Source organism: Salvelinus fontinalis, chromosome 23, assembly GCF_029448725.1.
Source record: "Salvelinus fontinalis isolate EN_2023a chromosome 23, ASM2944872v1, whole genome shotgun sequence".
NCBI lineage: Eukaryota > Metazoa > Chordata > Actinopteri > Salmoniformes > Salmonidae > Salvelinus > Salvelinus fontinalis.
Genome location: NC_074687.1, coordinates 21,599,924 through 21,613,480, shown reverse-complemented (window position 1 = coordinate 21,613,480; position 13,557 = coordinate 21,599,924). Strand labels below are relative to the sequence as shown.

At 43.5% G+C, this 13,557-nt stretch overlaps 1 protein-coding gene across 1 annotated transcript; it reads right to left on the bottom strand.

The window, feature by feature from the left end:
- chaf1b (chromatin assembly factor 1, subunit B) lies at nucleotides 1-13,557 on the bottom strand. Its single transcript, XM_055878217.1, has 14 exons — nucleotides 13,128-13,557; nucleotides 12,563-12,695; nucleotides 12,050-12,182; nucleotides 10,483-10,603; nucleotides 10,259-10,362; nucleotides 8,993-9,089; nucleotides 8,740-8,824; nucleotides 8,196-8,289; nucleotides 7,267-7,336; nucleotides 6,547-6,638; nucleotides 3,299-3,458; nucleotides 1,954-2,547; nucleotides 694-773; nucleotides 1-448 (listed from the first exon to the last, which is right to left on the bottom strand). Exons 2-14 carry the CDS (start codon nucleotides 12,686-12,688, stop codon nucleotides 327-329), a joined length of 1,878 nt encoding a protein of 625 aa, XP_055734192.1. The 5' UTR covers nucleotides 12,689-12,695; nucleotides 13,128-13,557; the 3' UTR covers nucleotides 1-326.

The following is a 13,557-nucleotide window of genomic DNA, read 5'->3' as shown; positions in this document are numbered from 1 at the left end:
TGCATCTTATTTTAAACGTTTTGTTTCATATCCTTTATTTCAATTTCACAATAACCTGGTTATCCACCAAAAAGAGCTACAGATTGAGAACGTCAAGTTACAAAAACATACAGAATAATGTTAGGAGGAAAATGCCAGTCTTCGCTCTGTGAACTTGTGTGTTTTAGCTGACAACATCAATCTATGCAGTTCTGTAAGCTAAACTCCAAAAGTGTGTGTGTGTGTGAGTGTAGGTGTGTAGGAGGATAATATGTGAGTTGCATGTTGAAACGACTCTCTGTGCTGCTCTGTACTCGTGCTTCAGTGTTCTTAGTAGCGTGGGGTCCTTAGGGTTTGGGTGTTGACCCTGAGGCTGGAGCCACCCCTGTCTTGTCTGCCAGGGTGCTGGTTTTGGGCCGCTTGGACTCTGGGGGCTGGCACACAGGGTCAGTGGGGGGAGAGGGCCGTTCTGGGGGAATAAGTTGAACCAAAAGAGATGCATCAATCATAGGCAGAACACTGGACTGGATAAAACAAACAGTTCTTAGGAATCACATAATTTAGTATACTCAAATGTTGATGTTTCATTAGTTTGGCTCAGAGGCAGACCACATTACAAAGACCAGTAATGATAATACTGTCCATAGCCAATGACTGGTCTTGTTGTAAAGTGCTTGGCCAATCCCGCCATAAGGTGTTGCAGGATATACTGACCATGTTTGGCTTTCTCTGTGGAGGAGGGTGTGCTGAAGGTAGCTGGAGATCTGGAGACGACAGGAGTCAGAGATATCCGTCTGAAAACAGTGGAGAGAGAGAGAAGTCACTTAGAAGGGGATTCTACCCGACCCGAGTAGGTGGCCGAGGAATTAGTCCTAAGACAACAGCAGAACTCAACATACAGCTACTATTCTATCAGTGTAGGCCTACATAAGAAACACTCCCACCTAATTTAGGATTCAGAGAAAAAGTAGACCTGCAAATAATAACAAATATAACTTCACTTCTGCCCATTCAATCTGTGTTTATATAGACTGATAATGTCACACACACACAGCCCATCTATTATCTTCCGGCAGCTTCTCAGAATAATCAGTACTTGATTAACAGTAGGGTGGTCCAACAAACCCTGAATACCAGACAGGGTTTTGTTCTGACAGACATTAGCTAATGACCAAACATTCCACAAGCACGCTCATTATTTTGTCACACAACAAATGACACATCATCTGCAACATCTGAAAATCTAAGTTTACAAAATAATTCACAACCATTTGCAATAAATGGAAACATTAGTGGGGAAATGGTCCAATGTCCTTCCCTACACTAGGCATGCTGCCTGGCTGGTGCTCCCATCTCCCACCAGCCTCTCCCCGTCTAACTGCTCCTTTCCATCCAGTGCTGTGGCAGTTATGTAGTAGCTGTATGTAGGCACCAGTATGTAGGCACCAGTCAGGCTGTCTGGCTCCACTCACCACAGGCCATTTGAATGAGAGTTTGCATACATTTACATACCGTAGTCTTGCGAGAGAGAGCGAAGCAGTCAGGCAAACTCGTTTTAGCATCTAGGCTATAGCATCAAGCAGCATTACATTTACATTTTAGTCATTTAGCAGATGCTCTTATCCAGGACAACTTACAGTTAGTGCATTCATCTTAAGACAGCTAGGTGGGACAACCACATCAAAATAAGTACATTTTTCCTCACTAAAGTAGTTATCAGAAAAGTCAGTTCCAGTAGGAAAAGTGAGAGCAGGATAGTTCTGAGCGTATGGACCAGGGGCAGACATTACAGCGAGAAGGGTTTCATCTATCCCTTGATTGTAGTGGTGGCTCCACATGATGAGTGATTCAAACAGGATCAAGATACCTCAGCGTGATAAAGCTACTCACACATGCACACACACACTCACAGGCAAGCAAATAAACAGAGACAGGCAAAAACACAGACACACAATCTTGTATTTGTGCTCTTACCTGGGGGCAGGCCCTTTAGGGGTGTTGCTAGCTTTTGGGGTGCTGGGGCCCAGGGTTTTACCGCTGCTGCATTGGGCTTTTGGCGTGAGGCAGGGTTGGGCTATAGAGGGGGCGAGGGGGGTGTTGGGGGTAGAGAGGGTGAGGCAAGGCTGCTGAGGGGTGGAAGGTGTGCTGGTGGTGGGGGTTTTAGGGGCACTAGCAGCAGGCGCTTTGGGGGTGCTGGGCTTGCCCCACCCCTCCAGGGTGTTGAGGGTGATCCTACGGGGCTGGGTCTTGGCCCTACCAGGGTTCTTCTTCTCCTCTCCCCCAGGGGTCAGGGGGGTGCCAGGGGAGGTGAGGGAGGAGAGGGGGGTGCTGGGGGCCTCTTTAGGGGTGGGGTGAACAGGGGCGGTGCTCTCTGTTGTTTTGGGGACGGGGGACACCGTGCGGGCCGTTGCAACCTTCTTTCCCTTCTTTTCGGGCCCATTGCCAGGGGTGACGACCTCCAGGACAGGGGGCTCCTTGAGGGGCGTGCCCAGCTCGCCAGGGGAGAAGGACAGGAAGGAGCAGTAGCCGTCTGTAGACGACACCGCCAGGAAGGAACCATCCCGAGACCTACAAAAGGATATGACATTACTAAAGAGACTGGGTGAAAACACCAGACAGGAACAATGCTACCCAACAACTAATTAAACAGTACTTAGAGGTTACCCCTAAACACTGACACAGGAACAGATCTTTTTCAGTGCAGTTTAGGATTGGGAGTAGTGGGGTCATCGGATCCTAGGATCTCTACCTCAAGCTCATCAAAAACAGAGCGGCACGTTTTGCTCTTAATTGTAATCAGAGGGCTAATATAAATACTATGCATGCCAGTCTCTCTTGGCTTAGTTGAAGAGAGACTGACTGCATCACTTATTTTTATAAGAAACATCAATGTGTTGAAAATCCCAAATTGTTTGCAGTCAACTTACACACAGCTGACACACACTTACCCCACCAGACATGCCACCAGAGGTCTTTTCACAGTCCCCAAATCCAGAACAAATTCAAGAAAGTGTACAGTATTATATAGAGCCCTTATTGCATGGAACTTCCTTCCATCTCATATTGCTCGAATAAACAGAAAACCTGGTTTCAAAAAACAGATAAAGCAACACCTCGCGGCACAATACCTCTCCCCTATTGGACCTAGATAGTTTGTGTGTATTGGACCTAGATAGTTTGTGTGTGTGCAATGATATGTAGGCTACGTGTGCCTTTAAAAAAATAATGTATGTAGTTCTGTCCTTGAGCTGTTCTTGTCCAATGATGATGTTTTGTATTATGTCATTCTGTATTATGTTGTATGTTTTGTGTGGACTACCAGGTTAGGTCGCTGAGTGTGTGGTAGTGGATGTTGGAGACGTAGCCGAAAGGTAGGGTCTGCTGAGTGTCATAGAGGAAGATGGAATCCTCGGAGGCCACAGCAAACACCAGTCTGTAGGGCAAGCCAAACGTGTTGGGCAGGGGCTGGGCACTGCCATCTGGGCAGCAGGGAGGGAGAGAGAGGGAGTTAGCTATTGTGAATGGAATTTATATGTTTAAATGAATGATTAGAATATTCCATCCTGAAACCATATAATTGTATGAAATTGATTAGAATCATAAAATTATTATTAATGATGTGTGTAGTCTTAGTCAGTAAAAGTATAATAATGATGTGTGTAGTTTTAGTCAGAATTAAGGTAAAACAATATATCTGTACAATGAATCTTTATAGTATCTTAAACACTGAGCAAAATTCGGTGCCGACCTTGCTAGGGGCCTCAGAGAAATTGGGGGAAGACAGGGAGTGCTTCTCACGGTCCCTAATCTTTGTCGGCTGGGTATTGATACAGTATGTGCGTAGGATACCTACTGTTCGTGTGTGTCAAATCAAATTTTATTTGTCACATACACATGGTTAGCAGATGTTAATGCGAGTGTAGCGAAATGCTTGTGCTTCTAGTTCCGACAATGCAGTGATAACCAACGAGTAATCTAAGCTATCAATTCCACAACTACTACCTTATACACACACTAGTGTAAAAGGATAAAGAATATGTACATAAAGATAAATGAATGAGTGATGGTACAGAACAGCATAGGCAAGATGCAGTAGATGGTATCGAGTACAGTATATACATATGAGATGAGTAATGTAGGGTATGTAAACATAAAAGTGGCATAGTTTAAAGTGGCTAGTGATACATTTTTGATCAATTTCCATCATTAAAGTGGGCTGGAGTTGAGTCAGTATGTTGGCAGCAGCCACTCAATGTTAGTGGTGGCTGTTTAACAGTCTGATGGCCTTGAGATAGAAGCTGTTTTTCAGTCTCTCGGTCCTTGCTTTGATGCACCTGTACTGACCTCGCCTTCTGGATGATAGTGGGGTGAAAAGGCAGTGGCTCGGGTGGTTGTTGTCCTTGATGATCGTTATGGCCTTCCTGTGACATCGGGTGGTGTAGGTGTCCTGGAGGGCAGGTAGTTTGCCCCCGGTGATGCGTTGTGCAAACCTCACTACCCTCTGGAGAGCCTTACGGTTGTGGGCGGAGCAGTTGCCGTACCAGGCGGTGATACAGCCCAACAGGATGCTCTCGATTGTGCATCTGTAGAAGTTTGTGAGTGCTTTTGGTTACAAGGCGAAATTTCTTCAGCCTCCTGAGGTTGAAGGGGCGCTGCTGCGCCTTCTTCACAACGCTGTCTGTGTGGGTGGACCAATTCAGTTTGTCCGTGATGTGTACGCCGAGGAACTTAAAACTTACTACCCTCTCCACTACTGTCCCGTCAATGTGGATAGGGGGGTGCTCCCTCTGCTGTTTCCTGAAGTCCACAATCATCTCCTTTGTTTTGTTGATGTTGAGTGTGAGGTTATTTCTGACACCACACTCCGAGGGCCCTCACCTCCTCCCTGTAGGCCGTCTCGTCGTTGTTGGTAATCAAGCCTACCACAGTAGTGTCGTCCGCAAACTTGATGATTGAGTTGGAGGCGTGCATGGCCACACAGTCATTGGTGAACAGGTAGTACAGGAGAGGGCTCAGAACGCACCCTTGTGGGTCCCCAGTGTTGAGGATCAGCGGGGTGGCGATGTTGTTACCTACCTTCATCACCTGGGGGCGGCCCGTCAGGAAGTCCAGTACCCAGTTGCACAGGGCGGGGAGCTTGATGACGAGTTGAGGGTACTATGGTGTTAAATGCTGAGCTGTAGTCGATTAACAGCATTCTCACATAGGTATTCCTCTTGTCCAGATGGGTTAGGGCAGTGTGCAGTGTGGTTGCGATTGCGTCGTCTGTGGACCTATTGGGGCGGTAAGCAAATTGGAGTGGGTCTAGGGTGTCAGGTAGGGTGGAGGTGATATGGTCCTTGACTAGTCTCTCAAAGCACTTCATGATGACGGAAGTGAGTGCTACGGGGCGGTAGTCGTTTAGCTCAGTTACCTTAGCTTTCTTGGGAACAGGAACAATGGTGACCCTCTTTAAGCATGTGGGAACAGCAGACTGGGATAAGGATTGATTGAATATGTCCGTAAACACACCAGCCAGCTGGTCCGCGCAGGACGCGGCTGGGGATGCCGTCTGGGCCTGCAGCATTGCGAGGGTTAACACGTTTAAATGTTTTACTCACGTCGGCTGCAGTGAAGGAGAATCCGCAGGTTTTGGTGCGGGTTGTGTCAGTGCCACTGTATTGTCCTCAAAGCGAGCAAAGAAGTTATTTAGTCTATCTGGGAGCAAGACATCCTGGTCCGCGACAGGGCTGGTTTTCTTTTTGTAGTCCGTGATTGACTGTAGACCCTGCCACATCCCTCTTGTGTCTGAGCCTTTGAATTGCAACTCTACTTTGTCTCTATACTGACGCTTATCTTGTTTGATTGCCTTGCGGAGGGAATAGCTACACTGTTTGTATTCGGTCATGTTTCCGGTCACCTTGCCCTGGTTAAAAGCAGTGGTTCACGCTTTCAGTTTCGCGCGAATGCTGCCATCAATCCACGGTTTTTGGTTTGGGAATGTTTTAATAGTTGCTGTGGGTACGACATCGCAGATGCATTTCCTAATGAACTCGCTCACCGAATCAGCGTATTCGTCAATGTTGTTGTTGGACGCAATGCGGAACATATCCCACATGTTCGAAGAAGTCTTGAAGCGTGGAATCAGATTGGTCGGACCAGCGTTGAACAGACCTGAGCGCGGGAGCTTCTTGTTTTAGTTTCTGTCTGTAGGCTGGAAGCAACAAAATGGAGTTGTGGTCAGCTTTTCCGAAAGGAGGGCGGGGGAGGGCCTTATATGCGTCGCGGAAGTTAGAATAACAATGATCCAGGGTTTGACCAGCCCTGGTTGCGCAATCGATATGCTGATAGAATTTAGGGAGTCTTGTTTTCAGATTAGCATTGTTAAAATCCCCAGCTACAATGAATGCAGCCTCAGGATATGTGGTATCCAGTTTACATAGAGTCAAATAATTATGTATGTGCGTATGATATCTTCTGTTTGTGTGTGAAAGTATGTGCGTAAGGAGCCGGTCTAAAATTAATGGTTGCTGAATAAATTAAATATATAAATTAGTAATAATCAGTAGAAGAGCTGTGTGTCTTTACCCTCTCCCTTCTTGGTCCTCAGCTCAAAGTAGACAGGGCAACAGCGTACAGCCAGGGTGGCTTTAGCAGGGCAGGGCAGGTGAGCTATGGGCCTAGAATACAGAAAGGCAGATGCATCCAGTTTCACCCTTACTCTGATATAGCTACAGATACACACTAAGAGAGCAAGACTTATTAGAGCTGGGATGATAAACTGAAAATTATCCACACTGATCACTTATTGCAGGCATTTGGCTGATATCGTTCATTACGATAAATAGCCTATACTAGAGAAAAGTTCTAAATTAAAAAAAGTTTGCTAATATGGGTGATTGTTAATGGGACAATTGATGGGTACAACAGTCAAACTAGTAGTAGTTTTAAGAATCTTTTTTTTCTTCTTTTTCTTTAATGGTGCACATTAGTGTTATAAACCTTTTGTTCTCTCATCAATTCAGGCAATTTATCGCAATATGGATATTGTCCAAATCCAGCTCTAAGACGTACAGTAGAGCAGCGGTTCCCAACTCCAGTCCCTGGACAAGCATGCCTGATTGTACTTGTCAACTAATCATCAAGCTACCCAACAAAATGTGTGTTGCTGGGGGTACTGGAGGATTGGAGTTGGGAAATACTGACCTAGAGCAACAGACCCAGAGACAGCAGCTAACTCCAGACCTGGACAGTATCAGTTCAATTAATCTTTATTGTACACAAAGGGCTTTCGTTGGTAGCAGTTACCTCTTGAGGCTCTTCCTGGAGAAGACGTAGGTGGTGTTGGTGATGTTCTCCCCCGCCTCCACACACCCCGCTACAGAGACAGAAAAAAACAGACAGAGATGAGAGGGGAGAGAGAGGGACACAGAGGGAGAAAAGAGATGGGTTAAGCAGGATGTCACCCATGACCTCTACACCATCACAGGATATGACAGCAGTACAGGACACAATTACTTCCTGTTTCAAATCACCAGATGGATGTACAGAATAAAGCCTTGTTCACAATGCAGGCCTCCACGCTCAAATCGGTTTTATTTTTTGTGTGTGTATGTTCAGACAGCAGTCATTTGCTGACATGGCTATGCTAGTTGTTATAATAACAGCACCAGGTGGGGGTGCTCGTGCTTCCTATCACTCAGAAGTTATGTAACAAGCTAAGGTGACAATGCCTGCCATGGATGTTTCTCAGTATACTCAAAATCATTGTGTAAGAACACCTTTAAAGGATAAGATGATCCAACTTTCAAAACTAGTCCTTTATGTCTAGCTACAGCGGTCAACTAGTTAGGTAACTGTTTAGCTTGCTAGCACATTCACTCATTTGTTTGTAAACAATTAACAAACTGGTTAGCTAGCACATGTTCTTGTCAAACTGTCAACAGAGTAGCTAGCAAGCAACAAGATACAAATAACTGTCTAAATAAATCAGATTTGAACATTCAGACAGGTTGCATGGGAAAGAATCAGTTTTGTATCTGACTTCAAACCACCTACGAAGGTGGTTTAAAATGTGGCTTGAGACATCTGAATCCATTTGCTTTTTTGGCTGTTCAGACTGCAGGAAATAAAAACAGATTCGTATCAGATACGCAAAAAAAATTGTATTTGAATCACTTCAAACTACCAATGTGAACAAGGCTTAGCTGTTTCCGTGTGAGTGTGTGTGCATTTACCTGGGACGAGCAGGAAGGAGCCGTCCGGTGTGAAGGTGAGGCGTCTGAAGAAAGACCTCATGCTGTCGTCATGGAACATTCGGTACTGTTTCACCTGCACACAAATAAACAGACAAACACCCTCACATTAAAGAGTGTTTGGTGTGTGTATGATTGTGTTTAGTGTGAGTGTAAAGTATGTGTGTGTGTGTGTGTGTGTGTGTGTGTGTGTGTGTGTGTGTGTGTGTGTATATAGATAGCTGTTTAGCAACAAAACTGACACATATGGGGCAAAACAGACAGAGTTGGCTTAGAGTGTTGACAACATCTAAGCTATAGTTCGTCTCCAGTCAAAACAAGACATGGTATCAAGAAAAAGACAAAACTAGCTGAAACAAGTTACTTACAATTCCCCAATGGTAGCTTCTTGTCATTGTTGGCAGCTTTCTGGCTATGCAGAATCAAAACACAGACTTCTGCCCCATAGAAGTGTGCGCATTGTTTTCTTTACGTTGTCAGCTAACCCATCTATGGGAGAACATTTGTCAACTCAGCTCATACTGACCTCTCCCTCCGCAGTTGATCCAGAGCTCATCTTACTGACACTGTAGACCTTCCTCCTGCTCTGAGTACTGTACACACGCATCACCCTGAGGGAGGGGGGAAGACAGTCAGATCATATAACACTGTTTAAGAAGGTTCAGATCTACAAGTCCATGTTGGTTCTTTGTTTATGTATCATGTTAGTCCCACTGATCACTGATAAAAGGAGACTAAATGGTTTCTTACAGGGGACCAGAGGCTGGGTGTGTTCCTACCTGTCACAGCTGAGTGTGGCCACATACTGGCCCAGCGGGTCCCAGGTAACTCCCTGCACATAGCTCTTATGGTCGTTAAAGATGCACAGCTTCTGACCTGAGAAATACAACACTTGTTACCGGTGTTATAACTAATTATAAACTGGGTGGTTTGAGCCCTGAATGTTGATTGGCTGGCAGCCATGGTATATCAGACCGTATACCAATAGTATGACAAAACATTTATTTTACTGCTCTAATTACATTGGTAACCAGTTTATAATAGCAATAAAGCACCTCGGGAGTTTGTCATATATGGCAAATATACCAAGGTATAAAAAGATCAAGGTACAGGTATAAAAAGATCAAGGACATCAACCACCCGAGCCTCGGCCTGTTCACCCTGTTACCATCCAGAAGGTCAGTACAGGTGCATGAAAGCTGGGACCGAGACCGAAAAACAGCTTCTATCTAATCCTGAATGTTGATTGGTTAAAATCGCATTCCAGACAGTGTCTATTACACAAGTTACCACCGACTAAATCTATGATGTTAAAATGCGTATTTACTCTGTTCTATCTGACTGGGCAACCCGCTGTCTCATCAGCACAGGCAGGGAAGTTATAAACTTGATCTCCACTATAAAAAGCATCTAGACATTATCTCACATTTCATTAAGACTAACATTTAGTTTCAACAGCAGAGATTTGTATAAACCTTGCTGCCTCTCTCTCTCTGACATTTGCAACATTGTTTCAATACTCAAATTCGAACTCCAACTGTCCCATATTAATGATCGTGTAGGGGTATTATCCCTTACTGAATAACATCCATACACACACACACACAGAATATAGACAACACAGAGGTATACAGTTGTGGCCAAATATAGTGGCACCCTTGCAGATTTATTAAATATTTTAGAAAAAAAATGTGAAGTAAGTTGAAATAAAAAATAACAACTTTTGGCCACCAATACCTTGTTATTGGATTATCAACATTACAGAAACAAATGTATTTAGCTCCAAGGTGGCAATAATTTTGTCCATGCCATGTCTCTATTTTCTAAATAAAATAGTTTTAAAAAGTGTACAAAATACTATTAATTCCGCAATGTTGAAAAGCCAATAAGGTGAGGTGACCAAATATTTTTCTTCAATTTTAATTATTCTAGAAGACAGAGAATTAAAGTCCAAGGGTGCCAATATACAGTATTTGGCAGCAAATGTAACTGAACAGACATATTTAGACACACACAAGCTATATGTACTCTCACACATGTCTTACCCTTTGTTACATCCCACATAATGGCAGTGTTGTCCACAGAACCAGAGACCATGAAGTTCCCATCCCGGGTCCAGCTGATATCATACACATCCTCAATATGTCCCCTACAAAACACAACATAATTTAAACAGTGCACACACAAACAGTCACGAATGTGATTATGAAGTAATACACAGGGAAGGGACAATGTATTGTAGATAAGGGGAGTGATTAAAGGGTTTCACCGCAGGGTCTTGACCACGCTCCAGCTCTCCTTGTTGAGCTGACTATCCTCCTCCTCCTGGAATGACGGGGCCTGCTCAGGCTCCTTATTGTCATTCAGCTTCCACAGCAGGATGGCTGAATCTGTTACACAGAGTCATTAACACACACACTGAATATTTGTTATCGAAGCAGTCTACAACCAGCTAAATTAGCCGATTAAGTCACCGGCGATGGATTTACTCGCACATATCTTGGGCAGGAGTAGAGACATGTCGTTTTCTCAATGTCTATCGGTGTATGCGTCTGTCCATGACAGCTCGCGAATGGATTCAGAATATTGATAAGTGACATTTGGACGTCGAGTGGGCATCGTCTCAATGCTCATTTTGACCAAAACACTTGCAGACTCGAGTAATCACTATCGAACACATCAGTAAGTGGCCAATCTATAAAGGGCTTAAGGGCCAAGCGTTCGGTTAGAGATTCTGCCTAGCTATGACTTGAACATAGTAAAGTACAAAAATATGTATGCTCTGGATAAGTGTCCACTAAATGCCTGAAATGTAAATAGCGTATTTTTCTTCAGTGTTGGCATCAATGGATCACAATTGGAGACGCTGATCATCCTTGTTCTATTTTATTTGCTATATATGTTATATGTTTATGGCAAAACATTTCTGTCATAGAAATGCAGTGAAATATACTGGCACCAATGATGAATATTAACCCTGGGTTGCTGATGCTATGTATTGGCCATTGAGAGGCTTTGAAGTCACCGGTTAGCCATATTGGGACTCCTCAGTAGGAGCAGTCCTCCACAGGAATGAATAGAATTCTGCAGTATTTCAATTAAATGTTGCAAGGACAAAATTACATGGATTTTAATATTATTTAGGTGTAGTGGGGACAGTAACATTAGTAATGTCTAAAAATTATACTTAAAGGAAATTGTTTATATTCTTTATGTTTAGCTCACATAATATAATTTAAAAGAATGCATTAAGGTGTCTGTAATAGAATGAATGTGGCAAAGACAAATGCAGACATTAATAAATGCATTTCTATAGCTTCCAAAATATATATATATTTTGTTTTACAATGGTGGGGGAGTACCAAGATGGAGGCATGGTGGCTTCAACACAGCACCCTCGATCAGTTATCTAGTGTATACTGTATATAAATCATTTATTGGCACCCTTGCACTTTACAATGGAGAAGATTGTTAATTTATTATTATTTTTTTCTAACTGGTTGAATGGCAATGTTTACCCTGTAAGCACCTGCAAAGTATCACAGATTAGATTAATTACACAGTAAATGAGAATAATTGCCTCTAACCAAATTAATAAAAATTTTGAATAAATGTGAACAATCTCAATTGAGATATTTTTGATCTTGGTCCTGTGCTGTGGAAATAAAACAAATACACATATAAACAAATGTTTTTTCAACTTATTTGAGAATAGTGAATCATGCAAAGGTGCCAATATACTGTATCTAACCACATCTTTATATATTATAGCAAACCATTTTATTTGTCAACTATGCTATAGTTGATATATACACGTTTGCTACATCGTGACCCACCATCTCCTCCAGAAGCGAGTAGCTCACTGTTGGGGCAGAAGCGCACCACGTTGACAGCCTTGGTGTGCCGTGCTAGGTTGGACAGGAAGTCCACCACTGCTTTCCCATCAGGCCCCATCTCCACACGCCACAACTAACCACAGGAAGTGACATCACACGTTATAGCATCACTCGTTATAGCATCACACGTTATAGCATCACACGTTATAGCATCACACGTTATAGCATCACACAGACCCACTGCACTCATTAGGTCATTGTCTCTCTTAATAGTATATCACCATACAATACATTATTACAGTTTCCTTACCAAGCTCTGTGTGTGTGTGTGTGTATGTGTGTGAGACAATCTGCTAATACATACAAAGTGTTCTCACGGTGTGTGCATATGAGAGCGAGAGAACGATAGAGACTGGTCTCAATTCCAGGTGGGACACCACAGAGAATGAATGACTAAACAACAATGGAGGGGTTGTTTTAAACAGGTAACGTTAGTAGCTAACTGTTGCTCACCCTGACAGTGGTGTCCACTCCTGCTGTGGCCAGCCTGTGTATGCGGCCCTCTGAGTTGTGCTGGAAGTCCAGACTGTAGACAGGTTCTTTGTTGTGCCACGCAATCTCACATGTTATCACCTTCATCTTCCTACTAAATACAGGCAGAGAGAGTAACGTTAACGTTAGCTAACTGAAAGGGAGATGTCAGCTAGACTAGAGATAACGTTACTAGCTAGTTAGCTCACTACAGCAACTAAGCAAACAGCAGCTGTTGTTGACACCGATAGTCACTTGCAATACATACTGAGAAGGCAGTGGAGAAAGTTGGATCATTAACCACTTCCAAGTGCTCTTAAAGTTACATTCATTTTTTAAAAGAGTTAGTTTGGTAGCTACTGGTTTGCTTAGTAAAGCCAACTTGTTCGTTAGTTCAGCCATGGCTAAGCTAGTTTAATTCGATTGCTCTGTGTGTTGAAGTAAAACAACTTACGAAGACAAATTAACAATTATGTTATATTAAATATTGGATTAATCAAATATGCATCCAGAACAAATCCATAAATATGCATGCATCTCTGCCTACCAGTTTTTTTCCGCTGTTTAACTTTTCTGCAGCGTCGTCCCGCGCGGAGTAGTCTACAAGCGGACAGCAGAGACAAAACATTGGTTTCCCGCGTAGAGTTCGGAAAAAACTTCCGGTAGAGAAGTCAGCAGTGATTGGCTGAGAAGGGAGGGGCGGGTAATACCAAAGTAGTCCAGGGGTTTCCACAAGCTTCTATATAGCCACAACTACAGACACAGCCAAAAAGTCAAAATTGGCACACACAAAAAATGCTTTTTGCTCTTAATTTAAATTCAGGGTTAGGTTTAAAAGGAAATGGGCGAGGTTTGTGACTTGGTGTCAGGAGCTTGCCAGCGTGTAGTCCTAAAAACAGGAAATGATTTAGCTCTGGTTCTTTCAGCCAGTCCTATAGGCAAAATGAATGTCGAATAAGGATTTTGGAATACACGCC